We start from the raw sequence: 22,196 nt of genomic DNA on the forward strand, positions 1-22,196 counted from the left end.
AAATCCCAAAACACAAGTGATCTAAAAATCAGCACTTAGCTTATCAATACTGCAGTCGCTGCCTGCCTCAAAATGGACACCACTGTCCTCATTTACTCTTCCAAATATGCTTTTACTGGCGAGTGATTACGAAGGCTTACAAGAGAGCTAGGTGGGCTGAACGCTCTTATTTGTTGTACCCTTTCTCTTCCCAAAGACTGCTTCTTAACAATCCATTGACTTCTATCTCCTAGAATCATCCAGTATCCTTTCCTATAATGTTACTGGTCTCATGCATTAAACAAATGGCAGTTAGCCTGTTAAACGCTATTTAACCAGCAAGGAGCCATTCCTGGTCGATTAAATAGTGCTGAATATCAGGGGGATACTGTCTGATAGAGAATAATACAACTCACCAGTGTAAAATGACCAGAAACACAATTAATAGTCTCAGGACCTGAATCTATGTTCCACATAATATTTACATAGAGGAGAAGTTAAATATTGTCAGCTGATTTGGCTTTTCTAGTGTATAATTAATTTCATGTGGAGCATACCTGCCAGCCTAACTCTTTTTTGTATTGGGTCTTAAATATTTTGTGGTAAGAAACCTAAATAATGTGCTTTAAGATAAGAGGGAATTAAATATTTTGAGTAGGTTATGGTTTTTATTGAAAATTCACTCAAAGAAAGGATCTGTGTCCTATTCCACCCTACATGCCCTGCCCTGGTATTTCAGATTTGCACAACAAAAATCTGGTTACCTTAATGTTACATGCATTAACATATGAATTAATGCATGTTGACTGATTTACCATGCACTAATTTTATGGCATGCTAATGACCTGAAAGTGGATTACAAATGCCTATTCTTATTAAATATTCATCAACTGGATATGCATCGTAGAAAACAGCCGAGTGTAATGTGAACAGTTACTTACAGTCAGAAAAGTAGACATATGCTGCCTTGTACTTGTAGGACGACTTGTCTTTGAAGTCCCTTATAAGTCCATCTACAGACTTAAACACAAAATGATAATCAATGAATAACATAAAAACCTTGTTATGTACAACTAGACTACTGTAACTCTTTATACCACAGTTTACCATTTTCTCAAATTTGGAGACTCCAAGAGGGGCATAATTGAAAGGGACGCCCAAGTTTTGCTGAGGATGTCCTCGCAAAACGTCCTGGCAAAGGGACGGGGAAACCCGTATTATCGAAACAAGATGGGCGTCCATCTTTCGTTTTGATAATACGATCGGTGACGCCCAAATCTTGACAGGTCGTCCCTAGAGAAGGTTGACCCTAGACTTGGTCGTTTCTGATTTTCGGCGATAATGGAAACTAAGGACGCCCATCTCAGAAATGACCAAATGCAAGCCCTTTGGTCGTGGGGCGAGCCAGCATTCGTAGTGCACTGGGCCCCATCACATGCCAGGACACCAACTGGGCACCCTAGGGGGCACTGCAGTGGACTTCAGAAATTGCTCCCAGGTACATAGCTCCCTTACCGTGTGTGCTGAGCCCCCCAAAACCCATTACCCACAACTGTACACCACTACCATAGCCCTTACAGGTGAAGGGGTGCACCTAGATGTGGGTACAGTGGGTTTATGGTGGGTTTTGGAGGGCTCACATTTACCATCACAAGTGTAACAGGTAGGGAGGGGGATGGGCCTGGGTCCACTTGCCTGAAGTGCACTGCACCCACTAAAAGTGCTCCACGGACCTGCATACTGCTGCGATGGACTTAAGTATGACATTTGAGGCTAGCAGAAAAAGTTGTTTTTTGAGGGTGGAAGGGGGTTAGTGACCATTGGGGGAGTAAGAGGAGGTGATCCCTGATTCTCTACGGTGGTCATCTGGTCAGTTCGGTCACCTTTTTGTGCCTTGGATGTAAGAAAAACAGGTAAAGTTGTCCAAATGCTCGTCAGGGACGCCCTTTTTTTTTCCATTATGGGTCGTGGATGCCCATGTTTAGGAACGCCCAAATCCTGCCTTCGCTTCACCTCCGACATGCCCCCGTGAACTTTGCTCGTCCCCACGACGGAAAGCAGTTGGGTGCGCCCAAAATCGGCTTTCGATTATGCTGATTTGGGCGACCCTGTGAAAAGGACGACCATCTTCCGATTTGTGTCAAAAGATGGGCGTCCTTCTCTTTCGAAAATAAGCCTGCAAGTCATCCAGAATACTGCTATCACATTACTTTTTGTCAAAAAGAAATAATATGATCTTGTTACCTCTTTGTTCATATCAGAATACTAGCTCCAGGTCTCCTACAGGATCACCTTCAAATATCTCACCATTGTTTATCAGATATTACAATCTGGTCTTCCGTTAATCTTATCAGATCGTGTCATACCTTATGCTCCACAACATACATTACGTTCTTCACAAAGACAACCACTAACTGTTCCTTTTTTTGCCTTATCTAGCTTGACTCTCTTTGCAATACCTGGTTTAGTGTAATTGTACCCACTCTCTGGAATGCCCTTCCCCTTCTATTAAGACGGAACCCAGCTATTAAATGTTTAAAAAACAACCTCAAGACACATGTTTCCTCAAGTCTTTCAATAAAATGAGTCCTTTTGCCCTTTTGTGTAACTAATACAGTGCATTCCCTGCCTCTTTCATATTCTCCTTCCCTTTTATTCCCCTAATCCCCTATGATATTTTACATTTTACCTTTTGTTTTTTCTTCTATTTTGTTTTGCTTTTTCTTATTTTGTCTTGTTGTTTTATTAAACCTATTACCTGACCGGGATCCAAGATGGCGGCAAGCTGCTAGGTCGCGTTGACTCAAGCTCCTAACATGCCGAAACGGAGAGGACGAATAGCGGGTAGGGCTTCCCCGTTACCATCCTCCTTACCTGGTCCGTTGGATCGCTACTTGAGACCGCAAGGAGCCCATATTGGAAGCGGGTTGCAACCAGGTGTAAGCGCCGGCGAAACGGAGACTTTGGCGCTCTCTGGACTTGAAGTTACTCTTAGCCCCGCTGAACGCACTCCCCCTCCCCAGCCGATTGGCGCCAGCTCCTTCTTCCTGGATTCGACAGGGTCTACTCCCATTGAGGTTAGGGGCCCAGAAGAAAAACGCCGAATCGAAGCCTCTTTTGCTATCGAGGAGGGATTGGAGATCAGTTTGCCCGTGGAATCGCTGCAAACTGAGGGGAGAGAAGCTGAGGGGCGAAGCGAGGACGCTGATCTGCCTGTGAGGTTTGAATTACCAGTAGAATTTATGACTAAACCTAAAGATGTTACACTTGAGGCTTTGTGGGACTTGGTTTCCAATCTGGGTCAAGTTTTTCTTAAGCAGATAAATGACCTTCAACCTAAAGTGAAATCTTTGGAAAGTAACTTAGGTGTACAAGATCAACAGATTAAAGACTTAAATGGTAAAATAGTTAACCTGGATCAGAGACTTCTGAAGATTGAAACCCTACAACCTATTATGGTGAAAGACTTGACTAGTCTTAGAGACAAAATGGAAACTTTTGAAAATTACACTAAAAATCATAATCTTAGATTTACTAATTTTCCTCGACTTCAGAATGTAACTCCAATAGACATGTTGAAACGCTATATGCGTGAAAATTTATTAATTCCGGAACAGAATCTGCCTCCAATGTCTATGGTTTACTATATTCCTGGGAAAGGAACCTCTGTACCTGAAGCCCCGATTGATATTTCCTTGTTACTTGAAACTTCTGATACTGAACTGGCGACTGCGGCTACGTTAGTCGCCACAGTGGTATTATTACCAGATAAGAATTTGCTCTTTCGTTTGTTTTTCCGTAATAAAGATAAACCCTTTTTGGGTTTAAAAGTTTTACTTTTTCCTGATGTCTCTAAGGAGACTCGCCGACGAAGGAAACAATTCTTACTTCTTAGGCCTGAGGTGTTGCACTTGGGGGGTACTTTTTTTTTTAAGGTACCCCTGCAAGTGCATAATAAGGTTTAAAGAAAGAAAATATGTATTTACACAGCCGTCGCATGTGTCTTCGCTCATAACCTCAGTGAAAATGGAAAAGCGTTAATTATATTTGTGCTCTTCTTAGCAGCTTTTGTATAATCTTTATTAATTCCTTATACTTTGTCTCCGTAATTTTCCTGGAATCTTGGATCACATTTATGGACTTGAGTATAAATTTTCCTAAGTGAAGGTTTATTTTCACGTTTCTTTTTTCCTTTCTTTATTATTATTATTTTACAATATTGTAAATTACTGTATACTATACCTGAACAAGAAATGTCTTGTATTATAATGGAAAAAGTTAATAAATATAAATTAAAAAAAAAAAACCTATTACCTAATTTTAACTGACATCATAAACTGCTTATTTTATGACTGTGCAGTAGTTCAAAATAAACTTGAACCTGAATACAACGGCATCAGTTCTTGTTACTTCTGAAAAGAAACAGAGGTGGTAGTTGGACATCTCGTTTCTTTAACTAGGTACTTCAGTCTGAACACTCCTAGCTGTTTTTGGGACTGCTCTGTGAATTGTTTTCCAATACACTCAGAGGGTCATTTTTAACATGATGTCTAAGTCCAACTTTGGACATTTTGCTCAAAACATCCAGAATTCAAATAGCAAATACTGCCATTTTCAAAACAGCAAATCATCTATCTTTCTTTTTTTTTTTTTAATGGCCACTTGCTAGATGTTTTTGTGCTCTCTGCATTTATCTTTTTGGTCCATTAATGAAAAAAAAAAAGTCCAACTGAAAAACGCACAAAATCAAACTACTGGGATGTAGGAGCAGCCAGCATTCTCATTCTTTACTGAACTGGCCACACAGACATCACAGCAGAGCAGTGGGGCACCCTAGGGGGCACTGCAGTGGACCTCACCTAAAAGTCCCTCAGGTACACATCTCACCGTTGCTCCCTTTTATTGTATAGTAAGCCCTCCAAAACACCCCAAAAACCTATTGTACCCTAACTGCACACCACTACAATAGCCCTTATGGTTGCAGGCTTCGCCCATATTTGGGTACAATAGGTGTTTGGTAGGTTTAGGAGGGCTCATACTTTCCACCACAAGTGTACCAGAGTGGATTATGGGCCTGGGTCCCTTTCTCCACAGTGCACTGCACCAACCACTAGGTTACTCCAGGGATCTGCTTGCTGCTCTAATAGGCCTGGCTACAACATCTGAGGCTGTCATAGAGGCTGGTATGTACTGTTTCTTTTACATCTTTGGGGGGTGGGAGAGGGTCATTCTTTTATTCCTCCAGTTGTCATCTTGTCATTTAGGGCACTTTTTTGTGGCTTAGTCATTGTTAAAACATGTCTAGTTCAATATGTCTTAGTTTTAGTCCTGGACATTTTCATTTTGTTCCATTACGGCTGAAAAATGTCCAGGTCTTAAGAATGCCCAAATCTCGCCCTTAATACACCCCCCGACATGCCCCCTGAAATGTCAGCTCAGAATCACACTGAACATTATATTCGTAACAGAAAATGTAGCAAGGACTGTGACAGGAAGTTGTGCTTATTAATGCCCCTTATCATTTATTTGCTGGCACTACATTATAAAGATCTAAAATGTTATGTACAGATATGACAACAATTGTTAGGTTTTTTTTGTTGTTACATTTGTACCCCGCGCTTTCCCACTCATGGCAGGCTCAATGCGGCTTACATGGGGCAATGGAGGGTTAAGTGACTTGCCCAGAGTCACAAGGATCTGCCTGTGCCTGAAGTGGGAATCGAACTCAGTTCCTCAGTTCCCCAGGACCAAAGTCCACCACCCTAACCACTAGGCCACTCCTCCACTCCAAGTCCAAGTTGAATTAATTTCTAATAGGGGTAAACAAACGGAAAATATTCTTTTTGTGTCATTTCTCAGACTCATTTATGGAATATTTGTTTTGTTTGAGGTTTTCCAGGCATATTTCTTCTTTACAGGAGCTACATTGACAAAAAGAAGGCGCCCTCCTTCCTGATAGCGTGTGCAATGGTTCATGCACATTCCAATATGTTTTAGGAAGAGTGCGAAAAGTGTGCACTATCAATGGTAAATGAAAAAAAAACCCACAAAATTGTGGAGGGTTTTCTGCTCATTCTCATTTGCCGATAACATAAAACATGGGCAATATTGTTGCATTTCCCAAGTTGTTTCAAACAAATGCACATCCCTAATTTCTGATAGCAAATCCCACATAAACATGGTGCATTAACACTGGATTTTCTATGCATTGAGTTGTAAAATCAGCAGCCCTTTCCGTCCCAAAACACTAACCTGTTCAGTTGGAGTGATGAAATAAACAGCTTTCAGATGTGGAACGGGCTCGTGGTTCTTATGAACATCTTCCACAACTACACATAAAAGCAGCAAAGCACAAGTACAGAAAAGTTTTGAATGCTGGAGTTATTTCAAATGTTCAAACTAATGGGAATTAATTTTAATCTCAAAAGTGTTTTGATTTGCTACTTTAAGTATTGTTGAATTTTTTTAGTTTAGAAAAACATTATTGTATTAAGAAAATACAGAAAAAAACTGATGCAGTGTTGAAGCACTTGATAAAGGAATTCGATTCTAGATGCTCTAAATATCAGATGTAAAAAAAAAAAAAACTATGCACAGATGTGACAGTGCTCACTGTTGGTGTGGTATACATTCATTTCATCGGTGTTAAGTAGCAGATATTTTGTAAATTTTCTCCTTATGCATCAGACAGTATGATACAGTAACATGAACTCTCATGTTGTTATAATTATTTAAATGAATTGTATCCTTTGCAAGCCCACATTCATATTTACCTGAAATGCCTTCTGCCAAAAGATCAGCCATCTTGCAGCATGATGACAGTAATTTTGTGGTAAAATGATCCAAGAGTAAGACCTGAGTTACAGGAAGTTGATTTATTTATTTATAGTTATTGTACTATATTGCACATTGCTTACATACAAGCACAAATGTAAAACACATTAATAATTATGTTCAAATTACCTTCCATTCATCCTCCTTCTTACAATCATCAAGAATTGCCGACTTTATTTCTGTAAAAGCAAATCATTTATTTTACTTTTGAACAAATTTTAGTGGTGATCCAGAAAAGACACTTCACTGGCTTCCAATCAGATACCGCATTCAATTCAAGCTTCTCCTTCTTACCTACAAATGCACTCAGTCTGCTGCCCCTCGCTACCTTTCTACCCTCATCTCCCCTTACGTTCCCACCCAAAACCTCCGTTCACAGGACAAATCCCTCCTCTCAGTACCCTTCTGCCTCGCCTCACCCCATGCTTGGAACAACCTTCCTGAGCCCTTACGCCAAGCCCCCTCCCTGCCCATCTTCAAGTCTTTGCTTAAAGCCCACCTCTTCAATGCTGCGTTCGGCACCTAACTCTTACCGTTCAGTAATCCAGACTGCCCCAATTTGACTTCCCCTTTCGGACTGACTGTTCACTTGTCTTTTAGATTGTAAGCTCCTTGAGCAGGGACTGTCCCTCTAAATTGTACAGCGCTGCGTAACCCTAGTAGCGCTTTAGAAATGTTAAGTAGTAGTAAGTAGTAGTAAAAGAACCACAGTATTATAAACTGTCAAGACTAGAACAAAGATAACAAACCCTTAGAACTGACACAACATATGCCACCATATTAAAAAAAGAACCACTTTTAATCATCCCAACAGACAATTCCACCTCCCTCAAACAAATCCTCCCTTTTCCCATGTTAACAGTAACAATTATAGATTTGAAGGCTGTTCTTCTTCCACCTCTATCACCTAAGTGTACAGCTGCACAAAGCTATGGCCTGGACCAATACAATACCATCAAATAGAGGTTTACTTCAATGCAGGGGCGTATCTGCGTGGGGCCACAGGGGCCTGGGCCCCCGCAGATTTTGCCCCGGACCCCCCTACCGCCGTTAACCCTCCCTCCCTCCCTCGCCTACCGCCATCACCCCTCCCTCCCTCGCCTACCGCCGTCACCTACCCCGAGGTCCGCTTCCTCTGGCTTTTTAAAATATTGCTTCAGCTGGCGGGGGACCCCAACCCCCCGCCAGCCCAGCCGCGATCTTTAACTTTTTCATCCTCGTCGTGCAGCGTGCTGTGAAAGCTGCATGCATCTTTAGATCCAGTTGGATGGAGTCTGTCTGACGTCGCAGCACGTTGACGTTACAACGTGCTGCGACGTCAGACTCCATCCAACTGGATCTAAAGATGCATGCAGCTTTCACAGCACGCTGCACGACGAGGATGAAAAAGTTAAAGATCGCGGCTGGGCTGGCGGGGGGTTGGGGTCCCCCGCCAGCTGAAGCAATATTTTAAAAAGCCAGAGGAAGCGGACCTCGGGGTAGGTGACGGCGGTAGGCGGGGGAGGGAGGGAGTGTTAACGGCGGTAGGGAGGGGTTGACGGCGGTAGGGGGGGCTGACGGCGGTAGGGGGGCTATAATGTGCCCCCTCACTCTAGCCCCTGCCCCCCCTACCGCCGAACCTCAGATACGCCCCTGCTTCAATGTCTCATTTCGCTGATAGGCATACTGAGCCACATAGTGAGATAGTAGTTTTTATACAATCCCCAAAGCTCTCTCAACCTCCCTCCCCTTTTTAACTCAAACTCCCATGAAAAGAATAAGAGCAAATGTGCAGAGAATCTTGGTTTCTTAGAATCCGCTGCGATTTATAAAACATACTAGATTTATCCACCCACCTCATCAGAACCTTCTCAAAAATGGAAATTGTATATATGGTATGTATAGGATTTGAGTAGAGAATCCCAACGAAATCCCACAGATAGTGACAATATAACAAAACAGTGGGTAAAAAACCAGGAGTTCCAGAGTGAAGATGAACCAAACTTTATTGATCAGTATATTGACTCGACACAACGTTGTGTTTCAGCCAAAGGGCCTACATCAGGAGTCTACAAATAAAAATATATAAACAAAATATAAAAGAATATAACACTAAAAACAAATGATAATACATATATAATCTGAAAACTATGCAAATGTCAAATGAGAAAATAAAGAACAAAACAGCTAGAGCATTCATATGTCATGAAACATGAACATCTTGAAAGTAAATAAAGCTTAAAACATATATATAACAAATATAAGCTAATATATGAATGCTCTTGCTATTTTGTTCTTTATATTAGCTTTTCACTTTAAAATCACATCACATTTGCATAGCATTTACATTTTAAAGGAACATTAAATTTTAAAGGAACATTCAAAACAACGGAACCCGAAAAAAACACTAACCACAACAAAACCGCAGGCAGTAAACCTGGGGGGGGGGGGGTCCTCTGGATTTATCTGTTGGGACTAATGGAAAGAAAATTATCAGGTAAGAATTAATTTTTCCTTCCATGACGTCCCACAGATCAATCCAGAGTCTTGTAGGATGTACCCATCAGTTCTCAAGTAGAGCGGGATACCCCCAACCCGGCAGAAATCACCGACGAGCCAAACACCGCATCTTGACGAGCTGCCACAACTACCCGATAATGACGAGTGAATGTATGGACTGAAGCCCATGTAGCTGCCCTGCAAATATCTTCCAGAGAAACCAAATGGGACTCTGCATAGGAGGAGGCTTGAGCTTGCATAGAATGAGCATGAACTTGAAAAGGGGCTTGCTTGCCCAATGCCATGTATGCCAAAGAGAAGGCCTCCCACAACCAACAGGCTATGGTGTCCTTGGACGCCATATGACCCTTCTTACTGCCTCCAAAAAGGAGAGATGGTCAGAAAGACGAAATTCATTCGTCACCTCCAAATACCTGAGAAGAGCCCGTCTCATGTCGAGGCACCAAAGAGCCTGGAATTGCTCAGAGTAATCTTCCCGGCGGAAGGCAAGCAAATGCAGGGACTGCCCCAAGTGTAAACGAGAAACCACCTTGGGAAAAAACGAAGGAACTGTCCTAAATCGATACCCCCACTTCCATAAAATGCAAGAAGGGTTCTCTGAAAGAAAGGGCCTGCAACTTTGAAATTCTCCAAGCGGAAGTAATGGCTACTAGGAAAATCACCTTCAAGGTGAGATCCTTAATCGTAATCCCTGATAAGGGTTCGAAAGGAGGTTCCAGGATGGCAGAACTGGCATGGGAGGAGGATGCAAACAATTTACGCCCCTCAAGAAATGAACCACATCCGGGTGGGAGGCGATGGACGCCCCGTGAAGCCGGCCTCTAAAACATGCTAGAGCTGCCACCTGCACCTTAAGAGAACACAACAAGAGTGATTTTTGTACAGCCTCCTGAAGAAACGCGAGGATAACTGATACTGAAGCCGAAGCCGCTGACCCCTAACTCGCACACCATGAATCAAAGATACGCCACACCCTAGCAAAAGCTATCGAGGTGGATCTTTTCCGAGCCTACAGCATTGTAGCGATAACCACGTCCAGATACCCTTTTCTTCTCAACCTCGCCCTTTCAAGGGTTGTAAGACCAAAGGGGGAGGGATCCTCCATCGTGACTGGCCCCTGCAGCAGGAGACCGTCCTGCGCCAGTAGCAGAAAAGGACGATCAAACAGAAGCCTGATCACATCTGCGTACCTGGGTCATCTGGGGCCACTAGGATTACTCGACCGGGATGACTGGCAATGCGAGTCAGTAATCTGCCCACCATTGGCCATGGGGGAAAGGCATAGAGTAGGCCCCTGGGCCAAGGTTGAAGAAGGGCATCAATGCCCTCTGAGCCCAGCTCTCGTCCCCTGCTGAAGAAACGGGGAACCTTCGCACTGAATGCGGTGGCCATTAAGACCATCTCTGGCATCCCCCAACGGGCAGCTATCTGATCGAAGGCCAGAAGGGAGAGTGTCCACTCCCCCGGCTCCAACTGGTGGTGACTGAGAAAGTCCACTTGCACATTCTGTGACCCTGCTATATGAGCCGCTGTCAAGAAAGAGAGATGAGTCTCTGTCCAATGGCAGATCAGAGCCACCTCGCGCGCTAGGGGTGCACTCCTGGTGCCCCCCCTGACGGTTTACGAAGGCGACCGCCGTCGCATTGTCCGAAAGAACTCGAACTGGGCAACACAGAGACCCCAAAGGGCCAGACGAATTGCCCGTAACGCCAAGTGGTTGATGGACCATGACGCCTTCGTCTAAGTCCAAACACCCTGGGCCGTCTGTTGGAGGCAATGAGCCCCCCAGCCAGACAGTGACACATCCGTGGCCACTATCTTCCAATCCGGGGTTGCCAGAGGAATGTTCAACACCAGATTCTTTTGAATGAACCACCAGTGCACGATTGTGTGAAGACGGGCTGAACATGGCACCCGAACCTCGTAATCCTCCGAGAGCAGAGACCAACGGCTCAGAAGATGCCACTGGAGGGGGCACATGTGAGCTGTGGCCCACTTTACCACGTCCAAGGTGGAGGCCATGGAACCTAGAACTTGTACATAGTCCCAAGCCTGTGGGTTCGGAGTTTGAAACAGCGCTCGTAACTGATCCTGTAACCGCTGTGCTCGGGCTGAAGGAAGAGAAACTATCCCTGTTCGGGTATCGAAGCACATCCCCAAGTATTCCAGCATTTGGGAAGGCGTTAGGCTGCACTTTGGGAAATTGATCACCCAACCAAGCGGCTGAAGCAACCTGACCACTTTGTCGGTTGCCTGCCAACTCGCCTCGAAAGAAGACGCCCGCACAAGCCAGTCGTCTAGATAGGAATGGACCTGAATCTCTTCCTTCCTGACATAGGCCGCCACTACTACCAGGACCTTGGAAAAGGTCCGAGGCATTGTGGCTAGGCCGAAGGGCATCACTTTGAATTGAAAATGATGACCGATCACTGCAAAGAAAGCGCCTGTGGGGAGGCCAGATTGGAATGTGTAAATAGGCCTCTTTAAGATCGAGAGAGGTCACAAACTCCCCTGGCTGTACTGCTGCGATCACCAATCGGAGGGTTTCCATGCGGAAAAGCCGAACCCGTAAGGACCTGTTGACGCACTTGAGATCTAAGAAGGGTCGCCAAGAACCGCCCTTTTTTTGGCACCACAAAATAAATGGAGTATCGACTGCATCCTCTTTCTGCTGGCGGTACAGGCTGGACGGCACCCAGCCGTTGTAAGTTCAGGAGGGTGTGTCAAACGGCCCACACCTTGGCAGGACATTTGCAAGGAGATTCCAGAAAAGAGTCTACTATCGGACGAGCCAATTCTAACTTGTAGCCATCTCTGATAACCTCTAAGACCCAATCATCGGATGTTACCCTGGTCCACTCCACCACGAATAGGGACAGTCTGCCCCCAATAACCGGCTGGATATGGACCAGGGCCCCATCATTGGGCGGAACTGGCTGTGGGCTGGTTTCTGTTGCCGGAAAGGAAGGCCCGCCTGTCACCTCGAAAGGGCTGAGGCCTCTGAGAAGAGCTTGCTCTCTGAAAAAAAGCCCCACGACCTGGACGGTAACACCGTGTATCCCTAAACTTAGGTCTAGGTCCCGCCGGTCGTACAAACTTGGACCTGTCCTCCAGGAGGCGCTGGTCCTTAGAATCACCAAGGTCCTTCACAATCTGTTCTAAGTCTGTCCCAAATAAAAGCTTTCCCCTAAAAGAAAGCCTTGCTAAACGTGACACGCGGTGACCGCTAGGGAAACCTCCTTCGCTGAAGCCCTCAAAAGATCATAAAGAAGATCCACAAGGAAGGCTAATCCGGACTCCAACGCTGGCAAAACAGCCACGAGATCTTCTGGAGAGGAGGCTTTCTGTACCCACGATAAGCATGCCCACGCCGCATAGGAGCCACAAACTGAGGCCCGCAGGGAAAGGTTCCGCTACTTCAAAGGACAGCTTCAAGCAAGTCTCCAACTTACGATCCTGAGGGTCCTTGAGCGCCGTGCCCCCCTCCACAGGAAGAGTGGTTTTCTTAGTGACCGCTGTGATTAAGGAATCCACCGTAGGGACCTTCAGCAAGTCTAAGTCAGGAGCAGGTAGCGCGTAAAGACCCGATATAGCTCTAAGCAACCTTAAGCCCACTGCGCCGAAATAAGGATTTTCATGGCCTCATGCACATGAAAGGAACGAGGTGGGCATTTGGTGCCAAACATAATAGAGGGCACCGGACCTGTTCCCCTGACGATTCAGGGGGTGAAATGGCCAAAACCTCAAAAGCCCAAACAATCAGGGAGGGAAGCTCTTCCCTGCGAAAAAAGGCGGGCAGCCGTCGGATCATCACCCTCCTCAGAGGGCAGGGTGACCTCATCTGCCGAATCCAAAGATTCTGAGGGAGAGCCCGGAGACAAAACCGGGCCATCTGTGTCACCCAGGGACATTTTGGCAGGAAAGACAGAGAGGCTGCAGCAACCGAAGTTTGCTGAGGAAGAGACAGGGCTGCCTGAAGAGAAGCTCCTGACTTCTTCAAAAGAAAGGCATTATGCATTAATAAAACAAAATCAGGGGGAAAAGGAACTACAAGGGACTCCCCTGCTCCTGTACATAGCTTCCCTCCATCGGAGCCTGTGCCACAGAAGCGCGCTGCGCCTCTTGTCTATCAACCGCTACGTGCGTAGCGGGTCGCGCCTGAGAGTAAAAATGGTGCCCGCCAACACGCGCTGCACTAACTGCACCGAGGAAACCGCCGAAACTATCCCCTGCACTTCCAACTCACCGAACACCTGAGAGGAACCCCCGTCGCACTGAACACCTGCTGCAGGTTGACAGCAGCAGGACTCACACTCCCCCGATGCTGCTCTCTGGCCCCCACACCGGGAGCAGCGCTTTGCGCCTCAGAAGGTGCTGACATACTCCACAAATGCCTGCCCCAAAACTGACTCAGCAGAACGTCTAGTTCCTCCGTATGATTAAACAAAAACAAAGTCTCTTACCTTTTTTTTTTTAAGTCAGGAAAGAAAGGAAACAGCCGATCAGGCCAACAGCCCTGGGTGACGGAGGAAAAGTAGGGGGAGACCGGGAGGGACGTGGCACCACCAGGTGTACACCACAAGCTGCAAATAGCCACTCAACCCCTGTCTGTGCTAAACTAGGCCCAAAGGACACCAGTAGCCAGATCAAACCAGAGCTGCACAGAGATGTCCCTCCACCTGCTAGATAGAGAGAATACTGAGGTTCAGTTGGCTGCACAGGTCCACATATAGCAAACCTCAGAGGTTCTCTCTATCCCCACCTGCTGGTAGAGGGACACAACCCACAAGTCTCTGGATTGATCTGTGGGACGCCATGGAAGTCTCTGAATTCACATAAGCTCTCCACTAGAACCACCAGTGAATTCTGAGGATCACTTATGTGGACTAAAATATTGCCTCCAAAAGCAGCAATGTTAAACTTGTATGACCCAATTTGGATCTCCTTAATATCTGGATTGGTTTGGATTTTACAAAGCAAGGGGTCTAATGACAAAACAAAGAGTTTAGCTAACCATCTAATTATCCCAACCGATGCTGTACCATGCATCGTTCCCAACTTTCTCAGCTACATGATAAACTGTACAGTACAAAATCGTTAGTATCATATCTAAGTTATTTGAATGTTCTAAGCACACTTATTATGTGTACCATTAGCATTATACTAACATTGTATTATATCTCTGGTATTTGAATTCCAGTGCTGTTAAATGTGTATTTTTTGATACTTTTTCACAGTAGTTCTATTATTAGGTTTCAATTTACTGTTTTCAAGTTTACTTCATCTTTTGTATTTATGTTTATTCTTGGTTATTTTACTATTGTTATGCTGTTAACAAAATTGTAAATTTTATGTTAAACTGTACACCGCCTTGGGTGAATCTCTTCATAAAGGCGGTTAATAAATCCCAATAAATAAATAAGTAGCAGGGAGATATGGTAGCCATGTTAGTCCACTTTTAAAGGTAAACAATAGAAATAGAATAAAAGAAAACATAGAAAAGAAAACAAGATGATACATTTTTTATTGGACTAACTATACACTTTTTGATCACCATGCATATCTCCCTGTCCCTCACCCTCTCAGCCCTCTCTCTATTTCTCACCTAGCCCACCCCTCCCTCATCCCTTCAGACTGTCACTGAAATACTTTGATGTTTCACTTATATATGCTGTTACTTATCAAAATTTGCTTATTTCTGATCTGACGAAGAAGGGCTACCTTCAAAAGCTAATCAAAAAATGTATTTGGTCCAATAAAAAAGGTATCATCTTATTTTCTTTTCTCTGTTTTATTTCATAAGTAGTGTGGAAAGGGGGCAACCCTGACATGTGCTCCGTTCACCCGTACCTAGCTATGGGATCTGCATATAAAGCCCTGACCGTACCACTAAAAAAAAGGGACAATCTTATATTTAGCTAATACCCATTTCATATATTGCAAGATACAGTCATAGGCCTTTTCAGTGTCAAATTCATGAGCAGACAGGGGATGGAATGGCATTTCTCATGTTCCAGGGATAAGTGTTTTCCTAACATTTTTGACTAGGTAACGCTCCTGCACAAACCCAGACTGCAAGTCTGTCCAGAAGAGTAAGGATAATTTGAGCCAAGTGATCAGTTAAAATCTTTGTCAATAGCTTGGCTTCATAATTCAGGAGAGAAACGAGTCGTTATAATTCTGGAATAGAGTGATCCCTTCCTGGTATAGGTAGGACAATAACTGAGTCAATTTTAGCATTTCAGGCATACTTTTTAATTGCAATAATCTCATTAAAACATAGCTGTAATCAGGATCACAATATCACTTTGAAGAATTTTGTAAATTCCCCACAAATCCATCTGTCCTGGAGCCTTGTGGAAAAGCCCAACCCACCTCTTCTTCTGACATCGGCCTATTGAGGCATGTCCTTTCTTCCTTCTCTAAAGAAATGTCCACACTAGATAGATAAGTATTTTGGCAGAGTTTAAAAAGGGGTTAGATGGTTTCCTAAAGGACAAGTCCATAAACCACTACTAAATGGACTTGGGAAAAATCCACAATTCCAGGAATAACATGTATAGAATGTTTGTACGTTTGGGAAGCTCACCAGGTGCCCTTGGCCTGGATTGGCCGCTGTCGTGGACAGGATGCTGGCCTCGATGGACCTTTGGTCTTTTCCCAGTGTGGCATTACTTATGTACTTATGTAAGTACAGTGCAATCCGCTTAAGTGCAAGGGCCTGAGACCAAAGAAATGCATGCAGTTAACCGGAGCGTGCACTTAACCGTTGTGACCCAAAGAAGCTTGACATCTGATAAACATATGTACAGTACTGTTTATTATTATATGTACAGTATACAGTCTCCGTTAACTGACATTAGACTTACTTGAAGTAATCAGTTATAGTCCTCTGTACACTAATTAAAATTCAGTGGCATTAGTGCTGAATAAGTTGAGTGGAGGAGTGGCCTAGTGGTTAGAGCACCGGTCTTGCAATCCAGAGGTGGCCGGTTCAAATCCCACTGCTGCTACCTGTGATCTTGGGCAAGACACTTAACCCTTCATTGCCTCAGGTACAAACTTAGATTGTGAGCCCTCCTGGCACAGAGAAATATCCAGAGTACCTGAATGTAACTCACCTTCAGCTACTACTGAAAAAGGTGTGAGCAAAATCTAAATAAATAAGTTAGACTACTTGCATTTATGTTGGTTTACCTTGAATAATTTGAAGATACTACAGATGGTACAAAAATACTGTAGCACATCTCATGAGATTTAAAACAAAAACAGGATTTGGTGTATTCTAATTTGAAAGAACTGCACTGGCTTCCTATTGGGACAAGGGTTCATTTCAAAATAGCACACTTAATGTATGAAAGCATTTACAGGACAACCCTATCAGACATAACAGAAAATGACCCAACCCAAACACTATGTTCATCTCAGCTTGGTTATATGATGTTGCTGCTTTTGCCCAAAATTCAGCTATCTAGTTGTGAAAACAGCTTTTAGCTATGTGGTTCCTTCTCTTTGAAATAATCATCTTTTCTCATTATAAGGGGGGGGGGGGGGCATTTTACTAAAGCTTAACGCATGCTAAAAGCTGCACATCCTATTTCATAACTATGGGCACACGCTAATGTCCATGAACATGTGCTAAGCTTTAGCAAAAATGCCCCTAAGAGAAAATATTTGCAATTCAGGAAATTGCTTATGGATATATTGTTTGAGGAAATTGTTCAGCAGCAATGTGGCTGTTTTATTGATCTGGATTTTACTACATTGGATTTGAATGGTTATGATTGCAAAGCACTTTAAGCTATGTGACTGTATTTAATATATTTTCATTGTAATCTGCTACAATACTTCATAAAGCAGTTGAATATTAAATCAATAAATCAAAGCAACAGAGGAACTAGAAATGATCCCAAGGCCAACTAAAATAAGGCGAGCTAAGCAAGTTAGGGTTTTCAGCTTGAAAAACAGATTGGTGGGGGTGGAGGAGGAGGTTATATAATACAGGTCTATAAAATCATGAGTGGGGTGGAAAAAATAAATGAGAAATTTTGATGTAATCTATTAATAAGATGAACGGTAAGCTCCATGAAACAAACAGTACTTTCAACCAAACTGGAAAAAAGCATATTTCAGTCCACACACAGTTAAGCTGTGAAATCTGTTGCCAGAAAATGTGGCCAAGGCAGTTAGCATATCTGGAATTAAAAGGGTTTAGACAAGTTTCATAAAAACATAGAAAAATGTAGGCAGATAAAGGCCATATGGCCCATCCATGCCATCTACTCTCCCTCTCACTCCCTTAGAGATCCTATGTACTTGTCCCAAGCTCTCTTGAATTTTCTGTCTCCACCACTTCCATCAGGAGGCTGTTCCATGAATTCACCACCCTTTCCAAGAAGTATTTCTTCAGATTACTTCTGAATCTATCCTCTTTCACCTTCATCCTATGGCCCTTTGTTTCAGAGCTTCTTTTCAATTGAAAGACCCGCCTCCTGTGCACATGACGCATAGGCATTTAAAAGGAAGAAAGTTTATAAACCACAGCTCGGATTTGACAGGGCAGATTATCTTAAGATACAGTGGGGGAAATAAGTATTTGATCCCTTGCTGATTTTGTAAGTTTGCCCACTGACAAAGACATGAGCAGCCCATAATTGAAGGGTAGGTTATTGGTAACAGTGAGAGATAGCACATCACAAATTAAATCCGGAAAATCACATTGTGGAAAGTATATGAATTTATTTGCATTCTGCAGAGGGAAATAAGTATTTGATCCCTCTGGCAAACAAGACCTAATACTTGGTGGCAAAACCCTTGTTGGCAAGCACAGCGGTCAGACGTCTTCTGTAGTTGATGATGAGGTTTGCACACATGTCAGGAGGAATTTTGGTCCACTCCTCTTTGCAGATCATCTCTAAATCATTAAGAGTTCTGGGCTGTCGCTTGGCAACTCGCAGCTTCAGCTCCCTCCATAAGTTTTCAATGGGATTAAGGTCTGGTGACTGGCTAGGCCACTCCATGACCCTAATGTGCTTCTTCCTGAGCCACTCCTTTGTTGCCTTGGCTGTATGTTTTGGGTCATTGTCGTGCTGGAAGACCCAGCCACGACCCATTTTTAAGGCCCTGGCGGAGGGAAGGAGGTTGTCACTCAGAATTGTACGGTACATGGCCCCATCCATTCTCCCATTGATGCGGTGAAGTAGTCCTGTGCCCTTAGCAGAGAAACACCCCCAAAACATAACATTTCCACCTCCATGCTTGACAGTGGGGACGGTGTTCTTTGGGTCATAGGCAGCATTTCTCTTCCTCCAAACACGGCGAGTTGAGTTCATGCCAAAGAGCTCAATTTTTGTCTCATCTGACCACAGCACCTTCTCCCAATCACTCTCGGCATCATCCAGGTGTTCACTGGCAAACTTCAGACGGGCCGTCACATGTGCCTTCCGGAGCAGGGGGACCTTGCGGGCACTGCAGGATTGCAATCCGTTATGTCGTAATGTGTTACCAATGGTTTTCGTGGTGACAGTGGTCCCAGCTGCCTTGAGATCATTGACAAGTTCCCCCCTTGTAGTTGTAGGCTGATTTCTAACCTTCCTCATGATCAAGGATACCCCACGAGGTGAGATTTTGCGTGGAGCCCCAGATCTTTGTCGATTGAGAGGCATTTTGTACTTCTTCCATTTTCTTACTATGGCACCAACAGTTGTCTCCTTCTCGCCCAGCGTCTTACTGATGGTTTTGTAGCCCATTCCAGCCTTGTGCAGGTGTATGATCTTGTCCCTGACATCCTTAGACAGCTCCTTGCTCTTGGCCATTTTGTAGAGGTTAGAGTCTGACTGATTCACTGAGTCTGTGGACAGGTGTCTTTCATACAGGTGACCATTGCCGACAGCTGTCTGTCATGCAGGTAACGAGTTGATTTGGAGCATCTACCTGGTCTGTAGGGGCCAGATCTCTTACTGGTTGGTGGGGGATCAAATACTTATTTCCCTCTGCAGAATGCAAATAAATTCATATACTTTCCACAATGTGATTTTCCGGATTTAATTTGTGATGTGCTATCTCTCACTGTTACCAATAACCTACCCTTCAATTATGGGCTGCTCATGTCTTTGTCAGTGGGCAAACTTACAAAATCAGCAAGGGATCAAATACTTATTTCCCCCACTGTAGCTAGAGTGGAGACCAAACTATTACATTAATATGAAGCAGGTGTATACTTGTGGAAAATATTGTTCCACATAACTAATGAGACTGATGGTTTATGAGATTTGGAGAGAGGCTAGTCTAAAATCACATAAAACTGAGATGTGTTCTCTTTTACTGAGATGCACCGGTGTAACAGGCCACATTAACCCCCCTGCCCAGACTATACCCGGGGTTAAAGTGGCCTAGGCCAGAGTATACCCCGGGGGATAAACTGGCCTAAAGGCCAGACTATATCCCCCTAGGCCAGAATATACCTCGGAGTTTACTCTGGCCTAGGCCAGAATATACGCCGGAGTTTACTCTGGCCTAGGCCAGAATATACCCCTCCAGGACAGAATAGAATATACCCCTCCAGGGCAGAATACACCAGAATATACCCCCCCCCCCCCCCCGGGTTTACTCTGGCCTAGGCCAGAATATACCCCTCCAGGGCAGAATACACCAGAATATACCCCCCCCCCCCCCCAGGGTTTACTCTGGCCTAGGCCAGAATATACCCCTCCAGGGCAGAATAGAATATACCCCTCCAGGGCAGAATACACTATCTATGCCCAGGGGGATAAAGTAGCCTAGGCCAGAATATACCCCCCCAGGGAAGAATATACCCATTTTTGCCTTGGAGTATATCCTGCCCTAGGGGGTACAGCCTAGGCCAATTTATACCTAGTAACATAATGTTTAATTAATGTGACAGTTCATAATATAATAAAAGTCATAACGTCCTGAAACTTCATCTTCTAAGACTAGCAGCTCCTCACTTTAATATAAACGTTCAAAGTTAAACACTGATAACAACATCAAAATGATCATGCTTGTTTTCAAGATAAAGTGCGTGTTCTGTTGTTGACTGCAGATTGAAACTTGCGGGATAGGTCAACCAATCCATGGAATCACCAACTTTTGTGTGGATGACAATGTCACAACTCAGCAGATTTGCTGTGGCCATGATCTCTGCATCAGTTGCCCATACTCCAACACGGGAGATGCCAGAGATGTTCACATATTCATTCACCTTTTGGTTCAAGTAGTCCTGTAGTTTTCTTCTAAAGTCATTTTTCATGTGGTGGATGACTTTCTTTCTGAGCAGGGAGTGGTTGTCCTCTGTTCCTGTCAGAAAGTAGCTGATGGCCCGGAAGTAGCAGCTGCCATCACCTTTGGTTTTATATGTACGCCGTGGTTGTCCAAGGTCCCTTGTGCATCCACAATACACAACCTTACCAAATGTAAGGCCAAGAGTTGTGCTAAGATACTTTCTTTCTGAACTTGGTAGTGGGTTGAAAGTCTTGGTTTGCTTATGCTTCAGTGCAGCAGAGTCACTGAGACAATCATCAGAGGACTGAGGTGGTGGAGTAGTCTCTTCATCCTGGTAAATCTTAAGGTTGCTGGCATGGTAGGTGTTCTTCAGTATCTTGCCAATCTTATTGTTCTTAAGTTTTACTCGTCCCTTGGTCAAGGATTCCACAACAAAGTAGGGTCCAATCCAGCGTGGTTCCATCTTTGAACCCATGCGACGAATACGTTGCTTATTCTTGATGTAAACGATGGTTCTAGCAGTGATTTCTTTTTGGCTGTTGTGTCGATGGTCAAAGGCACGCTTCTGGTGTTCCTGGGCAGAGTGAATGTTGGTACTGACAGTTGAGCAGAGCTTTTTATGAATGGTTGTCAGTGTATTTAGCACATCAGGGTTGGCATCATCTGAAAGGGGCATGGTGTCCATAGTGTCATATTCTGAGGGATTGAGGTCCAAAGGAAGCTTGGCCTTCCGTCCATACATGACCTCAAATGGAGTGCACTTGGTTGAGGCATGCACAGATGTGTGATAGGCAAACAAAACACCAGGGATGAACTGGTCCCAGTTGTTTCCTTGTTCATTGACAAGCTTACTGAGAGATTCCTTGAGTGTTCGATTGTCACATTCCCGCTGGCCATTTGTTTGTGGGTGGTAGGCAGATGAAATGCGGTGATCTGTTTGAAAATGCTCCATCAGGTTGTCGATAAGCGAGTTCACAAACTCTCGTCCCTGGTCATTTATGACAGTGTCCATACAGCCAAGGCGGCAAATAACAGAGTACAAAAAATTTGCTACTGACTTGGCACTCTTATCTGGAACAGCTGTAGCTTCAGTCCACTTTGAGAAATGATCAGTGGCAGCAACGATATATTTGTTGCCGTTCGATGTTTCCTGAAGAGGACCCATCATATCAATCCCAACTAAGCTCCATACTTTTCCAGGCACTGGTATACTGTTGAGTGATGGAGCCTCCTTGCTGATTTTGGGATTTGTAACAAAACATTTTTGACAGGCTTTGACATGTTGGTGAATGTCGTTCTTCATTCCCTTCCAGTAATAACGGACAGAGATTTTGGCTAATGTTTTATCTCTGCCAAAATGGCCACCAGAAATTGGGTTGTCATGACAGGCCTTAAGGATATTTGGCAGTTGTCTTTTAGTTAGAACCTCCTTTTCCCCATGGAAAAGAATCCCTCTGTCTGCTCGATATGGCTTAGCTGTTTGTCTGAACTGGGTCTTGGCATTTAGACGTTTCTCTGGAGGTAGATCGTAGATCCACAGGGGGTACTTTTGTTGTGCTGCAGTGTAGAATGTCAAAAGTTGGTTATACAGTTGGTCTTCCATGGTTGTCAACAATGGTAAAGTAAAGAGTTTGGTGTTAGAA

The 22,196-nt window shown here is 44.1% G+C and overlaps 1 protein-coding gene across 1 annotated transcript in view; it reads right to left on the reverse strand.

The window, feature by feature from the left end:
* STXBP3 (syntaxin binding protein 3) overlaps nucleotides 1-22,196 on the reverse strand; it is a 113,531-nt gene that overhangs the window by 86,921 nt on the left and 4,414 nt on the right. Inside the window, exons 2-5 of the mRNA XM_030206194.1 lie at nucleotides 6,943-6,992; nucleotides 6,753-6,834; nucleotides 6,232-6,308; nucleotides 921-999 (exon numbers count right to left, since the gene is read on the reverse strand). Coding sequence (XP_030062054.1) covers nucleotides 921-999; nucleotides 6,232-6,308; nucleotides 6,753-6,834; nucleotides 6,943-6,992 — 288 coding nt within the window. The remainder of the gene's footprint in view (nucleotides 1-920; nucleotides 1,000-6,231; nucleotides 6,309-6,752; nucleotides 6,835-6,942; nucleotides 6,993-22,196) is intronic.

The sequence above is a fragment of the Microcaecilia unicolor genome, chromosome 6, assembly GCF_901765095.1.
Source record: "Microcaecilia unicolor chromosome 6, aMicUni1.1, whole genome shotgun sequence".
NCBI classification, from domain to species: Eukaryota; Metazoa; Chordata; class Amphibia; order Gymnophiona; family Siphonopidae; genus Microcaecilia; species Microcaecilia unicolor.